Here is a 17,114-nt window from a genome sequence, read left to right on the forward strand (position 1 = left end):
ACATATATGTATGTTAAGTACAATTGTTTAATTATGATGATGATTCTCATCAGCTCCAGCCAGCGTGGTCAATGGCCCGGGATGCAGCCTAACAAATTATTATTGCCACTTATAGTTTTCAGGTTAAATGTCCATATTGGTTGGATTACATCTACTGATCAGACAAGCTTATTCCTGGACAAAACATGGTTGACTTGATCCAAAGGGTACTCAGTGTGACACAGAATCTGACTTCGGGAGGGGGAATTGTCTCTCTAGACACATTCAGAGATTTTGACTATGTGGAGTGGGTGTTTTTATAGAAAAAAATCTAAATTTAGAAATGATTTTATCTTTAATTGATCTTGGGGTTGTCTGCAACAACAGCCACAAATGGATTCTCTTACCTGAGTGTGCATCTTAAGACAGGACCTAAGTAGGACATCCTTTGTTCCTGTTGCTATTTGCATTGATCATTAAAACTTTGGAGAATAAAATGAGATTGTACCGTACTATCCAGTAGGCATTCAGGGAGTGGAACACTCCATCAATTTATTTTACGTCCAATCATAAAAGAAGCAATAGAACATGTGTAAAATGTTGTAAAATTCTGTAAAACATCTGTAAGATGCTGGTGACTTTATAACATAATATGCTGCAAAGAAGAAGGAAATCTCAACTGAGGGTACTCATCTCTCCCTACTCTGATCATTCTCACTTGCAAGCTGTTTTTCCCCAATTCCCACCCTCTCCCACAGACCTACTATTTCTTTTGTAATATTACACAGCACCCCAATTTTGAGCAGTGCAAAATTCCAGGGGAACTAGGCGTTCTTACCCAGGGTCCCATATGGTGTTTACCAAAACATCCCGATTACATAATCACTAGGTTGGATAGCCACTAAGAAGATTGCTTAAGGGCACAAGGCACAAGGAAAAGCCCATGAAACGCCATAAACCATGCCCATAGGAAGGCTGGAAGCAGGTCCTGAGCTCAACAGCACTGTTCCCACCTCTGACAGTGGAGGTAGAATCTAGCCATCATGCCTAGTAGCCATTGATAACCTTCACCTCCATGAATCTATCTAATCTTCTTTCAAAGCCTCTTGTTCCAGAAGAGGAGCAACTGGACCCAGCTGAGCCTGTGGTGTGGAATTCCACCTCTTCCTCTACAGGTCTAAAAACAAATTCACTTTTGTTATTCTGGGCATCTGTATCAAGAGAGGTGGGATAGCCAGGTTTTCTTGCTGTGGGCCTTTATTGTGTTCTGCAGAAGGTGATTATCTTCACCACCACTATAACGAATAAAGCTCATTATATCTGCTCCCTTGCAACATATTTATTTTTTTCAAAATACCAAGTTTCTAATCCGGAATGTCTGTAATCCATGAAGGATTTTGCAGGGTGAGGTGGATAAAAGAAGCGCATATGCAAACACAAATATGTATTTGTAACGCAGGAGTTGGAGAGACAGAAATTCACACACTTTTGTGGAGCTGGGAATCTCCAGACACTGACTCATAGCTTCAGGGAAACAGCAGAGATAGGAAACAGTCTTAGAGATTTTCTCTGCCTGCGGGATCCTGAGAGCCTGGCCTCTACCAGGCAGAGTATAAGGCCAGACAAACCAGTGGTCTCAATCTGCATAAAGATGCTTTGTATGTTTAGAACAATGTGGACCAACGAGGCCCCAACCCCAGATCTGCCAGATTTCTTCTGAATCTGTCTCAATAGGGTCTGTCCCAACTCTGCCCTCAGTGGGTGGGGGAACCTGTGGCCTTCTGGCCATTGTCGGACTACGAAACCCATCGTCCTGAAATAAATGGAACAAAGAAAAAGCACTGAATTAGGAGGGTGTGGCTAGTTGAAATGAGAAGTTGGCAGTCGTAGGGGGACATAATTTTGACAGCTGGGACCGCCCAATGTGCGGCCACATTCCAGCAAGTAGTAATACTCGACGTATCCATGGGGCGCATAACATCTGTGCCGGATAGTCCCAGCCCCGGCCTCCAACCGGTGGAAACAGCCCTGCAGAAGGTCATCACGCCAGACGTCTTTGTCCCAGAGCTGAACCTCAAAAGAATTGTGGTCTGCCAATGTGACCGTCCCAAAGTCCAGGGTTTCCGACCACTGAGGGTTGTTGTCGTTTCTGACGATGCTGGTTCTCATTTCCTGACCTTGGAAGAAAATCCTCACATAAGCATCAGTGGCCGTGAAGTGGTCGCCCCAAAGCCTGGATCCGTTGACCACAACAAACTTGAGGCGTGCCCTGCCTCGCTGCCAGGCACAGCACATCTCGTTGTTGAGGCCGTCCTGCTGACACAAGCAGGTGCATTGCTCACCTGAGCTCTGGGAGCTCCAGCGTGGACACTGTTGTGGACAGTCCCTCTTGAGGGCTCTCTGGTTTATATGGCCCACAATGGCTTGCTTCAGCAAATCCCTTCTTGGATCTCTTTGGTTCAACAAGGTGTGTAAGGGTAGGAGGGAGTAGGAGACCAGCCCAGGCTTTGTTTTTGCACTCTCCATCCATGCGGAGAAGAGTTGGGCTTCTCCAGCTTTGGAGAAGAGCATCTCTACCTGCTTATCTCCTCCCACAACTTCAATGTGCTGCTTGGCATCGGCATCCTCAAGGATTCCACGGGAGTAGGCCCTCTTGAGATCTTCACACTCGGAGCTCAGGGAAGTGGAGCCAAACAGCCAGTCGACTCCTAGAGAAGCCCCCCAGTTCAAGCAGCGTTGGATGGTGGAAGCGGTAATCCCCCACAAGGCCATCTTGCACGTTTGCACAGCCAGCAGGTGGCGCAATCGCCCACCCAGTTGCACATGGCTGATGTAGTGGGTGCCGTAGATGTTGATAAAATGCTGGTATTCCTCGGAGTTATTGTTCCTTGGCAGCCTGGCCACAGCACGGGAGAAGTGGGAGGCCAGCAGTGAGGGTCTTTGGAGGAGTCTCATCCTGCACAGGCAGAGAAAAAGTGGAGCAGAATCTTGTAAGTCAAGTTTATAGCAACTTTATAGCATTCTGCACTGAAGGAGCAAAGATTATTATTTTATTATCTATTATTCATGTATAAAACAACCATAACAATCACAGAAACAAGGTGGGTCCTAAAAATGTAGACAGCAAGTGTCAAAAGGCAGGGAAAGAAGCAAAAGAAGTCCCAGCGAAAGAAAAATGGATACAAAAACTTATGGAATATGCAAAAATGGCAAAACTTGCTGGGGAAAAAATAAGAAATTGAGATAACAAACATTTTATTAAAACATGAAAATGGTTTATGGAATATTTACAAATAAACTGTAAACAGATAAGAACATTGGCAGGATTATTGTAATAACCTGCAGTTTTTTAAGAGTATATATTTTAAAGTAGATGAATAAATGAGTAAATTAAGTTAATTTGGAATATGCAGTGTGTGTAGGTATGTGTGTATGTGTGTATGTATGTATGTATGTATGTATGTATGTATGTATGTATGTATGGAACCGCAGAAAGAGGGGAAAAGAAGTCGTTTTTGAAATGTTAAAATGATTGTAAAATCATTGAAATGTATAAAAGTGAAAAGAATGAATGGCAGGGTAAAGAGGTGTGTCTTCAGCATTCACTGAAAGCTGAATTATGAAGATGCCAGACACACCTCTGTGGGGAAGGATTCCACAGCGTAGGAGCTACCATAGAGAATGTCTTTTCCTAGGCCACGCTTCTGAGAGTGGCAGAGAAACCAAGAGGGGGCCCTCTGCTGCTCATAACACCCAAGGGAGTCTGTGGGGAAGGAGCCAGTCTTTCAGGTACTTAGGTCCTGACTCACTTAGAACTTTGAACTCTAATGTGAGCACCTTAAATTGGCCCCAGAAACGAACACCCAACCAGGGCAGTTGCTTTAAAATGTACCAGACTATGCAAGTCCCTCTTGAGAGGGCTACTGGTGCTCACCTGTAGTATGCGCAGGAGACCTCTTGCCTCACAAAGCTGTAACTGTCCTGACGGGATTTCTCATGCGCATAAATAGCCATCCGGGACCGGGACCCAGCAAAAGCCACGCGGGCCTTAGGCAGCCCCGGGTCTTCTTCCCTGCCATTGTTCGTCTCCATCTCTAAACCCAGGTCTACTTTCCAGTCGTTCTTCACCTCCGTGGCCATTGTGTTGGCAACATCCACATCCAAATTCTCCACAGAGCTGCTGACTTGCCGATGGCAGGAGCGGACCACCTGCCAGTCCACGCCAGCCAAGGGGAGTCTCTGCAGGTGCCCGTCCATCAAGGGATTCCGGCAGAGTTTGCACGTCCCGTTGGGACCCTGCCATCGGCCGGTGTCCACCACATACGCTCCCTTTCTCTCCAGAGAGGTGATGTCCACCCCCTCGCCAATATAGTTATGGCCAGGCACAAAGGTGTCCTGCTTCATGCAGGCAGATCTGTGGAACGTCTGGCAGTGGCTGGAAGTCGTCGTTGGAAGTAGGAAGAGAAATGGGAGGAGGGCTGTTAGCAAGAGGCGCTGTTGGGACATGATGGGAACCTTCACTCCAGGAGGCAGGAGGCTTGTAAGTTACCCTGCGGAACAAAACAGAGAGGGCTTCTTTGCACTGTCTAGGCATTTCCCACATCTGTGAGCCCCTCTTTTCAAACAAAACACACAGCCTTGCTTAAATGAACTTTTCTCTCATCGTACTGGGCGTCAGGGAGCTAGTCACACTATTTGTCTATCTCTAACCCAAGACTGTCCACTCTGGCAGCAGCCCTCCAGGGTCTCATGCAGAGGGTGTTTCAAACCACCTGTTCCTACCTGATCCTTCTGAACTGGAGCTACCAGCAGATGAGCCTGGGACATTATACATGCCAAGTAGGTCTCCCCCCCCCTCCGACCCATGGCCACTGCTAATGTACCTGAGGCCCAGTGTGGGGAACCTTTGGCCCTACACTTTGGTTCATCACAGCTCCCATTAGCCCCAACAAGCATGTCCCAGTGGCTAGGGATGATGGGAACCTGGAGGGCCATAGCTTATCCACATTGGGTTAAGGACATGGGTGACCAGCATAGTGCTCTTCGGATGTTGCTGGACTCGCAACTCCCTTTAGCCCCAGCCAGCACCGTCAATGGTCAAGGGTGTGGCTGTAGCCTAGCAATGTCTGAAGAGCACCACATGGGCTATTCCCTCATTAGGATGAAGTTCAGCAACTTGCCCAAGGACTGGCCACCCAGTGAACTTCATGGCTGAGGAGGCCACCGAACGTACAGCAGGAACGTAAACATTAAGAGGAAGCCCTGGAACTAAGCATGGAAGTTCCGACTGCAATCTAAAAACAGGCAGGTACCACCTGGTCACCAGAAGCTCTTCCTGACCTGGCACCATCGCCTATCCTGCCCTCTATCTTTAATAGTTTGGTGACAGGCAGAAACCCAACAGATGTCACTTCCCATGCCATAGAGTTGCAACAAGGAGTAAAGCTTTAAGTGTTACATATCTTTGCATCTTGGGAATGCAGGAACCCAAATATACTCTGCATGATATTCATTCATGATATTCATTTATGCAGGGGGGGGGGGCTTCCAGCCTGTGGGTTTAATTAAGGGTATACGGTGCAATATAATCTCATTCAAAATATTTTAAAAATGAATGCAGTGGCAACCTTACCCGTTCTGTCATTTCCAAACTGCTTTGCCCTCTCAGTGTATTACATGGCGCTATAACAACTTGTCTTTCCATCTCTGTTCCTACCCACAGGCTATTTTTCCAATTCCCTCCCTCTCCCACTGACCTACTTTCTCTTTCATATTCTCACTAAACAGAGATTGGATGGGTAGAAACTCACTCAGCCCTCTGCCCCGAAAACAAACAGGACAGTTTCCAATCACGTTCTCAGCAAATAGGATGCTTCTTTGACCTTGCCGCTTCCTTCTTTTGCAGCTGCTTCTAATTCTGGCACACATGTCTTGGATTACAGGAGAATAACAAAGGCCAGTGTGTTGTGTGTGTGTTTCTGTGTCTGTGTAAGAGGGAGGGGTTTCCTGGTGGCTTTCCTGAAAAGTGGTTTCTGTGAGAGGGAGAGAGAAGGAGAAGAAGAAAAGGAAAAAGAAGGGTGAACCCCAATCTCAAACCCTCTTAACACCCCATCCTTTTATCTGTCCCACTTCTGCAAACACTAAAGGCCTCTGGGTGTGATTTAATGTTTCCAGCCTGACATTCAAGGACTGCTACAGTCACAAAGCATTTGCACCTTAAAAAAACAAGAGCTTCGAAGGGTGATTCTTTCTTACCTTTGGCAGCGTCCAGTGGAAAAGAGAAGTTTTCTACATGGGTGAGCCTGAGAGAACTGCTTTAAACTCTTGTCTATTTGAGGTTTAAAAATGAAGACAAAACAGGAACAATCATAACAGGATAGTGAGCGGCCACTACTGGGGAAAAGGGACTGTTTATTTTTGTGAGGAAAATCCTTATAAGGAAGCCAATTTTTTTTTATTAAAAAACAAACAAACCCAAAATGTCTGGAGGGGACCTCATAAAAAGAGCTACAATGGCGCCAGGAAGTGGAGAAACCATTTGGCTCCAAGAGGCCATATCTTTATTTATCCTTATCAGGGCTAGCCTCATGGGGCCAAATATGACAAGTGAGCAAGTCTGCCAGTCACCACAATGGTGTCAAGTGATTGGGCTCCTTGAAGTCCCAATGTCGGGACTTCAAAACACCACACATAGCTGCATCGCCAAAGCCTGCTTTCTGCTGACCTTCGCTCAACCACCCATCAATCCATCAGCATGCATGATAAGGAGCCTAATGTAAGTCTGCCCCATACTGTCATCACATATATAGAGTGGGACTGGGGTGTGTGGTTTTAGGGGGAATAGCCCTGCAGGCAAAATTTGAACCCCTGGTGACTCACATTTGGCCTACAGGTCAGAGGGACCCCACCCATTCCGCATGTGCTACAAACTAAAAAAATATCACTCCAGGCATTCTTAATTGGTATCCATGGCGATGAGAGGGACTCAGGCTGAATGCTAAGTTTATCGTACCAGGTAACTTGGTCCCAGATCTCTATCTTGACCTCATTTGTAGCCTGTTAGCATTGAAGTCCCAAATCCAGGGTTTCATGGGTTGTCATTATCTTCAATGAGCCTGGTCCTCCTTTCTTGACCTTGGGAGAAAATTTTGACGGTGCCACTGAAGATGTCACCCCTAAGGTCGTATTCTCCGTGCACAAAAAAATTGAGGTATACTTTGCCCCGCCCCCAGGCCCAGGCCCTGTTTCATTTGATCCAGTGGTAAAATGTGGGCTTCTCCAAGGAGGTTGTATCTACTCTCATGTGCAAGCCATAGCTGGGTTACACATAATATATGGACAGCTAACCTCTATGGAGCATATTCCAGGAGTTTCTTAACCCAATGAATTGAAGTGTGCCTTTTCAAGAGCAAAGGGAGAAACTAGAAAAAAATATTGTAGTTTCATCCTGCAGAGTAATTCAAACCCATCTTCTAGGGGAGTCCTTCAAACCCCTTACGGACTCACGAGGTAATTATTTATTTCAAATGGCAGCTATTCAGAAGTGCCAACCCCCCTTGTAAATGTTTCCACAAATAGGAGCCTGTATATCTTGTTCTGCTTTTCTCTGGACCATATCAGCAAGGCCGAGAGTGGGGGCCTGTCATCTGGGCATGCTCACTGTCCAGGCTTGCACACCACTGAATATCACTTCAGGGCTGCTAATGCCGCAGTTCGACTTCACCCCCGGAAGCATACTCCATTGACTTTTAAGACAGATGGGTGCCGACAACAACAACCCCCCGCCCCTAGGGTGGAAAACATTTTGATCCTGAAATTCTTCATAGCGGAGGGGGAAAGTGGGGAAACTGCTCAGCTAGGATATTATCCCCATACCTCTACCCAGTTTGCTCACCTCCATGTCTCTTTTGAGAACTGTCCAAACTCTCAACATAAACAATATCGGAACTTGTTAGATTCCTCACCACACATCTCACCCCTTCAGTCTTTGAGGGAGGACCTGACAGAGATAACCTGAAGGTTTGAGGAAACTGCTTTGTTTTTTTGTAACCCTTCAAGATAGAGAAAAAAACACTGGATGTTCTGATGAAAGACATTATCTCTCTCTCTCTCTCTCTCTCTCTCTCTCTCTCACACACACACACACACACACACACACACACACACACACACACTGTAGCAATATTTCATTTTGGTGCTTTCAGCAAAGAAAACAGAGCAGTTGTGCAACAACAGAGAACTGGAATGTTTCCCCTTGTCTTTTATTATTTAAGCCAGGAATTTTCGTTTCATATCCAGAGAAACACATGACAGACCACAAGGCTGAAGCAGGCTGTGTTGTGAACAGAGCTGAAACAGAGCAGAATACACTCAGCAATTATTTGTAAACAAACCTTTCAGCTAAAAAGCCCAGCTATGCAGTGACTTTATTCCGGATTTTGGTAAAAGCTTCTAAATCTAATCACATTAGAAGCTAAAGGGGGGGGGAATAAGAACAATAATGATGATGATGATAATAATAATAATAATAATAATAATAATAATAATAATAATAATTTATACCCCACCCATCTGGCTGGGTTTCCCCAGCCACTCTGGGCGGCTTCCAACAGAAAAATGAAATAAAATAATCTATTAAACATTAAAAGCCTCCCTAAACAGGGATGCCTTCAGATGTCTTCTAAAAATCTGGTAGCTGTTTTTCTCTTTGACATCTGATGGGAGGGCATTCCACAGGGCGGGCGCCACCACCGAGAAGGCCCTCTGCCTGGTTCCCTGCAACTTGGCTTCTCGCAACAAGGGAACCGCCAGAAGGCCCTTGGTACTGGACCTCAGTGTCCGGGCAGAACGATGGGGGTGGAGATGCTCCTTCAGGTATACTGGACCGAGGCCATTTAGGGCTTTAAAGGTCAGCACCAACACTTTGAACTGTGCTCGGAAACGTACTGGGAGCCAATGTAGATCTTTCAAGACACTTGCATCAGAGAGAGTGCAGTCACAGGATTTGCCCTTTGCTACATCCCACCTCAGATGTTGGTGGGACACCCAAAAGAGCCTCCATAGGAAATCACTATTCATGGACCATGTCTGTATGGATGAAGCTGCTTCTTTAGGTATCCTGGTCCAAAGCCATGTACAAGTGAAACTCGGGAAATTAGAATATCGTCAAAAAGTGCATTTATTTCAGTAATGCAACTCAAAAGGTGAAACCAATACACGAGACAGATGCATGACATGAAAAGCAAGATATGTCAAGCCTTTATTTGTTGTAATTGTAATTATTTGTCGTTAGGCGGGTCAATTATAAACGGAGTGTAATTCATGAAATGTAATAGCGATGTTGTTTTTTGTTTATTTTTGTATTATTGTAACTATTTGTTTTATTACTGTGGAATTTCCAAAAGAAAGCATTTGTAAAAATTAAAAGAAAAATAAAAAACGATAAGTTGCATTACTGAAATAAATGCACTTTTCGACGCTATTCTAATTTTCCGAGTTTCACCTGTATAGCCTTGGAAATCACAACCAGCACTTCTGAGTTCCTCCCAGAAACTAAGGCATGTGTCACCGTGACCAGAGCTATATTCTCAAGGAACAGGAGTAACTGTTGAACCATCCTCATTTGGGCAATGGGCTCCCCTGACCATGGCTGTCCCCTACATATTCAGATTCAGCAACATAACCCTGTCCACCTATCAAATCTGGCCTGTGAGGCTCAAACTGATAAACATCTGCAGAGCCAGAAGGCCCTTCACCCCTGGCAGGGAGCATTCACATTGCAACTCTTTTTTATGAGGCCGCCTCCAGATTTTAATTTTTTAACAATGGCTTCTTTATAAATCGGAATTTCTCACATAAACAAAAGATTCCTTCCCTTCCTTCTGGGGGCCTTTATCCCTGCATGATTGTTCCTGTTTTCCTGGTCTGACTGGAATTTCCAAACCCAAAAAGAAAAGGGTTCGAAGCGGTCCTCTCAGGCTTGCCAAATTGGCAAGTCTCTGTCCTTGCCACTGAGCTCTGCTATGGGGAACAAAGATCAAACTGCCCCAAATCCATTTTGGGGAAAATCTGGAAAGGAAGGCCTTCTTGACGCCATGATTTTAGCAGTCCTTGTTTCAAGCTGGGAATGGCAGAATGGTTAAGTTGCACCCAGATACCTTTAGTGTTTGCGAAGTAGAATGGATAAGGATAGGGGGCTGAGGGGGCTCAACATTGGGGTTCACCACTCTTCGTCTTCTCTTACACACACACACACACACACACACACACACACACACACAACGTTTCAGAGAAGCTGCCAAGGAAGCCCTTCCTCCTCTCACCCCCACATCCAGCCTTTGTGACTCACTTATAATTCAACCCTTGTTTTCCAGAATTGAAAATCGCTGGAAAGGAGGCAAGTAATAAGGCAGAGTCATCTTAATCCTGTTTGATTAGGGGAACCATTGTCCCCGTTGTATCCCATGTGTTGTGCCTTTGGCATGGGCAAAGTTCATAAATGTATTTAGTTTGTATGGGCTGTTATTGTACTGGGTAGCGCAGCTCCACCTACTGGCCAAAAAGAATATTGCAAGAATATTGCAGTTGCTGACACACGCCTGCATACGACAATAGCAAGCTCAAACAGTCAGACATCTCCGTAACAACATGTCTCAGAGTCGGGCATCTTCGGGAAAGGCAAGGTCCCAAGTCTCTGGTACTTCTAAATCTTCCACTATGAGTAATGCACTTGCCATCGCTCGAGCCAAGGCTGAAGCGGCTAAAACACGAGCAGCCTTCGCAGAGCAAGAAATAAAGATGAAACAGGAAAAGGCTAGGTTGGAAGCAAGCCTAGAAAACCTCATTGTAGAAAAAGAAACAGCAGCCGCCATAGCTGAGGCAGACGCCTTAGAAGCGACTTTAATTCCTGGCAGTGAATGCAACAGTGTACTCAGCCCGGATCCGGGACTACAAGATTCCCTGCAACGGACTTCAGAGTACGTTTATCAGCATTCCAAATCAAGTGACTATGTACCTCTGCAACAACCTAGAGAATAGGACATCAAAACGTCAACCCAAGACTTTTACACGGTGCCGCTGCAAAACAGAGACAAGCCTATTACTATGAGCAACCCGGCAAACTCAACCTTCGAACCGGAGCAGTACAACAGAGATCACATGAAATCAGAATCATCAGAAAGGTACGATTATCCCATACCTTTACATCGTAGTGACCCTCACCACACTGATCCAACCACAATAGACTTTGCCAAGTTCCTTGCTAAACGTGAACTAGTCACAAAGGGACTTGAAAAGTTTAACGACCAACCTGAAAGTTACAGAGCCTGGCGCGCTTCCTTTCAAAATGCTATCGAAGGCCTAGACTTATCGTGCTGCAAAGAGATGGATCTCTTAAACAAGTGGCTTGGCAAAGAGTCTGTCGAACACACCAAAAGAATTAGAACAATAAACATTAATTACCCAGGCATCGGCCTTAAAATGATTTGGAATAGACTTGAGGAGTGTTACGGTTCAATAGAAGCTATAGAGAACGCACTATTTAAAAGACTCGATAGTGTTCCTAAGGTACCTGCCAAAGCTTACCAGAAACTCAGAGAATTGAGTGATTTACTAATGGAACTTCAAGTAGCTAAATCTGAAGGAGACTTACCTGGACTTACGTTTTTAGACACAGCTAGAGGTGTCAACCCCATTGTACAAAAGTTACCTTACAATCTACAAGAACAATGGATTGCACATGGTTCTAAATTTAAGAGAAAACACAACGTTCCATATCCTACCTTTTCTGTTTTCGTGGACTTCGTGAACCAGCAAGCTAAGATGAGGAATGATCCCAGTTTTGATTTCTCACTGTCATGTGTTATTCCCCACGGACTGAACAAGCCCCCAATATCAGTACACAAAATTAATGTAGACTCTCCAGATTCTCCTTTCAGGTCTGCTAACTCTTCTCTCAGGGAGGCAAGAATTAAGGATCCTGGTAAACAGTGTCCTCTACACCGCAAGCCTCATCCTCTGCAGAATTGTAGAACCTTCAGAGAGAAGCCTTTAGAAGAACGTAAGGCCTTCCTGAAGCAGAACAACCTTTGCTACAAGTGCTGCTCAGCCTTTCACTTCGCTAAGGATTGTAAGGTCAGTCTGGAATGCCGAGAATGTGATAGTTCAGATCACAATACGGCTCTACACACTGGGTCTGCCCCATGGTCCTTACAACACACAGACAGCTTCACTGAGCATGGCGGGGAGCAAAAACACACTACTACAACTACGCCAGAGATTATCTCAAAATGCACTGAGGTCTGTAAAGGAACCATAACTGGCAAGTCCTGCTCCAAAATCTGTTTAGTTAGAGTCTACCCTGCAGGTAACAAGAATAAAGATATCAAACTATATGCCATTCTAGACGACCAGAGTAATAAGTCTCTAGCCAGCCCAACCTTCTTTGATATGTTTGATATCAAAGGCCCTAGCTTTCCATACTCCTTGAAAACGTGTTCAGGTAACGTTGAGACAGTGGGGAGAAGAGCATCCGGCTACAAAGTAGAGTCCTTAGACAGCCAAACTTCTTTAACTCTACCAACCTTCATTGAATGCAACCAGATTCCCGATCAAAGATCTGAGATTCCGACCCCAGATGCAGCACGTCACCACCTACATTTAAAATGCATAGTGAATCTAATACCTCAACTAGACCCGCAGGCTCAGATTATCTTACTCCCAGGGAGAGATATCTTACAAGTCCATAAAGCAAGAGCCCAGATTAATGGTCCTCACACTGCCCCTTACGCCCAGAAGCTGGATTTAGGATGGGTCATTATAGGAGACGTCTGCCTTGGAAGCATGCACAAACCAAACTCTGTCAACAGCATGCTCACGAATACACTAGAGAATGGACGCCTTTCTCTTTTCCAACCAAGTCACAACCACTTCCTTATAAAGGAATTACCTCAAAAAAATCATTCAATTTGCCCTGTCGTCAACCTCCTTAACGAGGACGTCGATTGTGACAGCGACACAGATCATTTAGGGTATATCTACAACGAGAGTAGACGCTTTTATGTCTATGTTAACAACAGAATTCTACGGATTAGGAGATCCACTGGTCCAACTCAATGGCATTACGTACCTACTGAACACAATCCTGCAGATCATGCTACAAGGGCTGTAGCAGCTAGTCATCTCAGAAACACTACATGGTTGACAGGACCTGCTTTCTTGTACAAGACAGAGCTGACTGCCCCCCAGAATGACATATTTGAACTAGTGGACTCAGACCTTGATTCTGAAGTCCGTCCTGAAGTTTCTACACTTCAGACAATGACTACAGTCAGTCATCTCGAGTCTCACAGGTTCAGTAGTTTCTCGACCTGGAAGTTACTCATTAGAGCCATTGTTAGCCTAACCCACATAGCTCATTCATTTAAACATGTCACACCTCTAGTAGAGAGTAATTGTAAAGGCTGGCATCTGTGTCCCAACATCCGCACACCATCAGAGCATCAACATGCGCAAAATGTGATCATTTGCATTGTGCAACATGAAGTCTATGCCAGAGAGATCAACTGTATCTTGAACAAAAATGTTATCTCTAAGGACAGTACTCCTAGGAAACTTGACCCATTCCTCGGTCGAAATGGCCTGTTAAGAGTAGGTGGTCGTCTCAAGCAAGCTAAATTAGAGTTAAATGAAAGAAACCCTCTAATTATACCTGGTCAGCACCACATCGCTTCTCTGATTGTACTGCATTACCACCACCAAGTCAGACACCAAGGACGTCTATTTACAGAAGGAGCTTTACGTTCTGCTGGTTTTTGGATAGTGGGAGCCAAACGACTTGTGAGTACTGAAATTTATAAATGTATTACTTGCCATAAGCTTCATGGCATACTCCAAACACAAAAGATGGCCAATCTTCCAGCTGACAGACTCAGCACAGACCCTCCCTTTACCAATATAGGCCTCGATGTCTTCGGCCCCTGGTCTGTTTCCGCACGTCGTACTAGAGGAGGTTATGCAAGCAGCAAGTGCTGGGCAGTCTTGTTCACCTGCATGTCTATTAGAGCTGTCCACATCGAAGTGATTGAGTCTATGGACACGTCTAGCTTTATTAATGCTTTAAGACGTTTTATTGCTATTAGAGGCCCTATAAAACACATTCGCTCTGACAGAGGCACTAATTTCATTGGTGCCACCAAAGAACTGAGCATTCTCTCAAACTTAGACACAAAACAAGTAGAAACATATTTGAGCAGTCAAGCTTGTACATGGACCTTCAATCCACTGCATTCTTCCCACATGGGAGGAGCTTGGGAAAGAATGATAGGAGTGGCTCGTAGAATCTTAGATTCCATCTTCCTACAAATAGGGAATACTAGGCGTACGAGTCTGACAACCTTCATGGCAGAAGTTGCAGCAATTATTAATGCTAGACCTTTGACCCCTGTCTCCAATGACCCAGAAGAACCTTTTTTGTTGACACTGGCAACTCTCCTTACTCAAAAAATTGAAGTAGTCAGTACACCTCCTGGTGAGTTCACTAACAAAGACTTGCATTTGCGTCAATGGAGACAGGTTCAAAGTCTTGCAAACACCTTCTGGGATAGGTGGAAGAAACAGTACATCGCTATTCTACAATCAAGATCTAAATGGCAAACTGCCAAGCCTAATCTAAACGTTGGTGACATCGTTCTTGTTAAAGACTGTCAGTCTCAAAGGAATGAATGGCCATTAGCCTGCATCACCAAAGTCTTTCCAAGTGAAGATGGAAGAGTCAGGAAAGTGGAAATTAAAGTATGCAAAAACCAACAACCAAAGTTGTTTCTTAGACTGGTTCTACTGTTGTCATCGGGGGAATCAAATAGTGGTATCCATTGATACCAAGCGGGGAGTGTCGTGCCTTTGGCACGGGCAAAGTTCATAAATGTATTTAGTTTGTATGGGCTGTTATTGTACTGGGTAGCGCGGCTCCACCTACTGGCCAAAAAGAATATTGCAAGAACGGCAGTTGCTGACAGTTGGGGACAGTTGGTGGCTGAGGTTAGAGAGGAGGAGTTCAGTGGGTGTGAGGGTACCAGAGGGAGTGCTGTTACATGTTCTCCACCTGCAAGATTGTATTGTTGTTTTACCATTTAATACTAGTCTTCACACTTATTATTTGTCTTATTCGATTTGTTTTACCTCGTTCTTGACTGTTAATAAAGTATAGGATTAAAAGTAAAAAAAGGTCTCTTTTTTCTGTCGAAGACAAGAAGGTTTAGCTGTATGTCGAGCTACCTAGGTCACCAGGCATGGCAGTGAGGACAGAACACCATGTAACTATCAGAATTTTAGCTTGGGGTTTGAAACTGGAGATCTGTGCTAGACCTGCCTAGAGCTCATGATTTCCAGAAATCATGAGCTCAGCCCAAAAATGTTTAGCTCAAATCACACAGAGTTTAAGGGGTTCTGCCCTCCTTTCTGTCTGTCCACCACTATTCATTCTTGCATATTGCATGAGGTCCATATTTGCTTCTGTTGTTCAATCAGTTTTTCAGAAATCCTTAATGCACTCTATCTTAAAGGTTGTTTATGTATGCTACTACTTGCGGCTTGTGTTTTGTTAGCCCCCAAATGGAAAATGAGCAAGGTCCTGACCAAAGAAGAATGGCAACTTAAATTGACAGTATATGCGCAGCTTGGAGACTTAACATATTGAATAAGAGAGAAAGAAGAACATGCATTTATAGAAGATTGGAAAACGTTTATTGAATTTATGGAAAATAATTGTGAACAGCTGAAAATGCTGACAGCATTAAGATAAATTCAACAGAGTAAACAAGTTTTGATGGATGCAATAATGGAATACTGAATGGTATAGTTTTTGCAAAAATATGCAGGGATTTATAATATGTAAAATGAAGCATGGAAAGAGAAGAAGGGAAGTCATTGATATCTTAAGAATGTAAAATGAGTATTTTAAATTGTAAAACAAAACAAAATTATACACATACTAGCTGACCCGGCCACGCGTTGCTGTGGTTCTTTCCTGTGATCCCCCACCCCACCCTGTCCCGATCCATGACGTATCCTGCCCCTCCTCCCTCCACCCCGGCGCATCCCTGTGTTTCGGTAGGATATCCTTCCCTCTGTTGTCCCTGGGGAGTGTTGGCCCCTCCCCCCTGTATCTCCATACCTTGGCCCTCACCCTTTGAAAAGGAACTGTTAGGTTCTGGGTTCTATTTCCCAGCATGCACTTTTGTCTGAACCCTCTGTTGTCCCTGGGGAGTGTTGGCCCCTACCCCCGGTATCTTCAGGAGGCTACATAAAACAGAGGCCGTGCTGCTGGCCGTGCTGGTTTCAGTTGCTTGGTTGATGATGTCATTTGGTTTGTGAGTGTGGCTTAGATTTCACAGGAAGGGAGGGGGTGGAGGAGGGTATAACACCACTTGAGGGCGCTGTTTGACTTGGTGAAAATCCAGGTCTGTACCTGCCCAGGTGTGTGATTTGAGGGATTTTTGCCCCCAACAACGCTCGGGGAGTGGCCTGGATCGTTGTGTCAAAATTTCAGGACGATCGGTCAAGAGGTTACGGAGAAAAGTGTAGAACGCAGTTTCATGATTTTTACATTTTCTATATATATAAAAATGTAAAAATCGTGAAACTGCGTTTGACGATTGGCTCCATTTTACATACTAGGCCTAAGGTCTACAGCCCATTAAATACTATCCCAAATGGAGCCCTGGGTGGGAGGTGGGGGGAGGAGGAGCCCAAATAGGTCATGGGCTGACGTAGGGTGGGGGGGTAGATAACCCACAGCAACGCACTTGGCACGGCAAGGGGTTTTTACTTTACAATTTAGCACCACTACCCCCCCAAAATCCACAAGACAAAAATAAATACCATCCTTCAAAACGTCATGAGATATGCCAGTCATGGGGGGGGGGACAGAATAGATCATGGATCGGGACACGTGGGGGCAGTCACAGGGATTAGCCACAGTCGTGCCCCTTTTAACCTTACCGTCTTTCTCCAAAAATAAGACACCGTCTTATATTTATTATTCCTAAAATAACCCCACATTGGCTTATTTTCAGGGGATGTCTTATTTTTTATTACGCGTCCAGCCTTACCTCTTCCTTGGGGCCCTCCAGAACTGC

The 17,114-nt window shown here is 44.9% G+C and overlaps 1 protein-coding gene across 1 annotated transcript; it reads right to left on the minus strand.

Annotated features, from left to right (window-relative positions):
* Positions 1–499: 499 nt before the first annotated feature.
* LOC118095905 (perforin-1-like) lies at positions 500–7,012 on the minus strand. Its single transcript, XM_035137233.2, has 3 exons — positions 6,235–7,012; positions 3,914–4,529; positions 500–2,935 (listed from the first exon to the last, which is right to left on the minus strand). The coding sequence occupies exons 2-3, from the start codon at positions 4,483–4,485 to the stop codon at positions 1,840–1,842; spliced, it is 1,668 nt and encodes a 555-aa protein (XP_034993124.2). The 5' UTR covers positions 4,486–4,529; positions 6,235–7,012; the 3' UTR covers positions 500–1,839.
* Positions 7,013–17,114: the final 10,102 nt, after the last annotated feature.

Source organism: Zootoca vivipara, chromosome 13, assembly GCF_963506605.1.
Source record: "Zootoca vivipara chromosome 13, rZooViv1.1, whole genome shotgun sequence".
Taxonomy (NCBI): domain Eukaryota; kingdom Metazoa; phylum Chordata; class Lepidosauria; order Squamata; family Lacertidae; genus Zootoca; species Zootoca vivipara.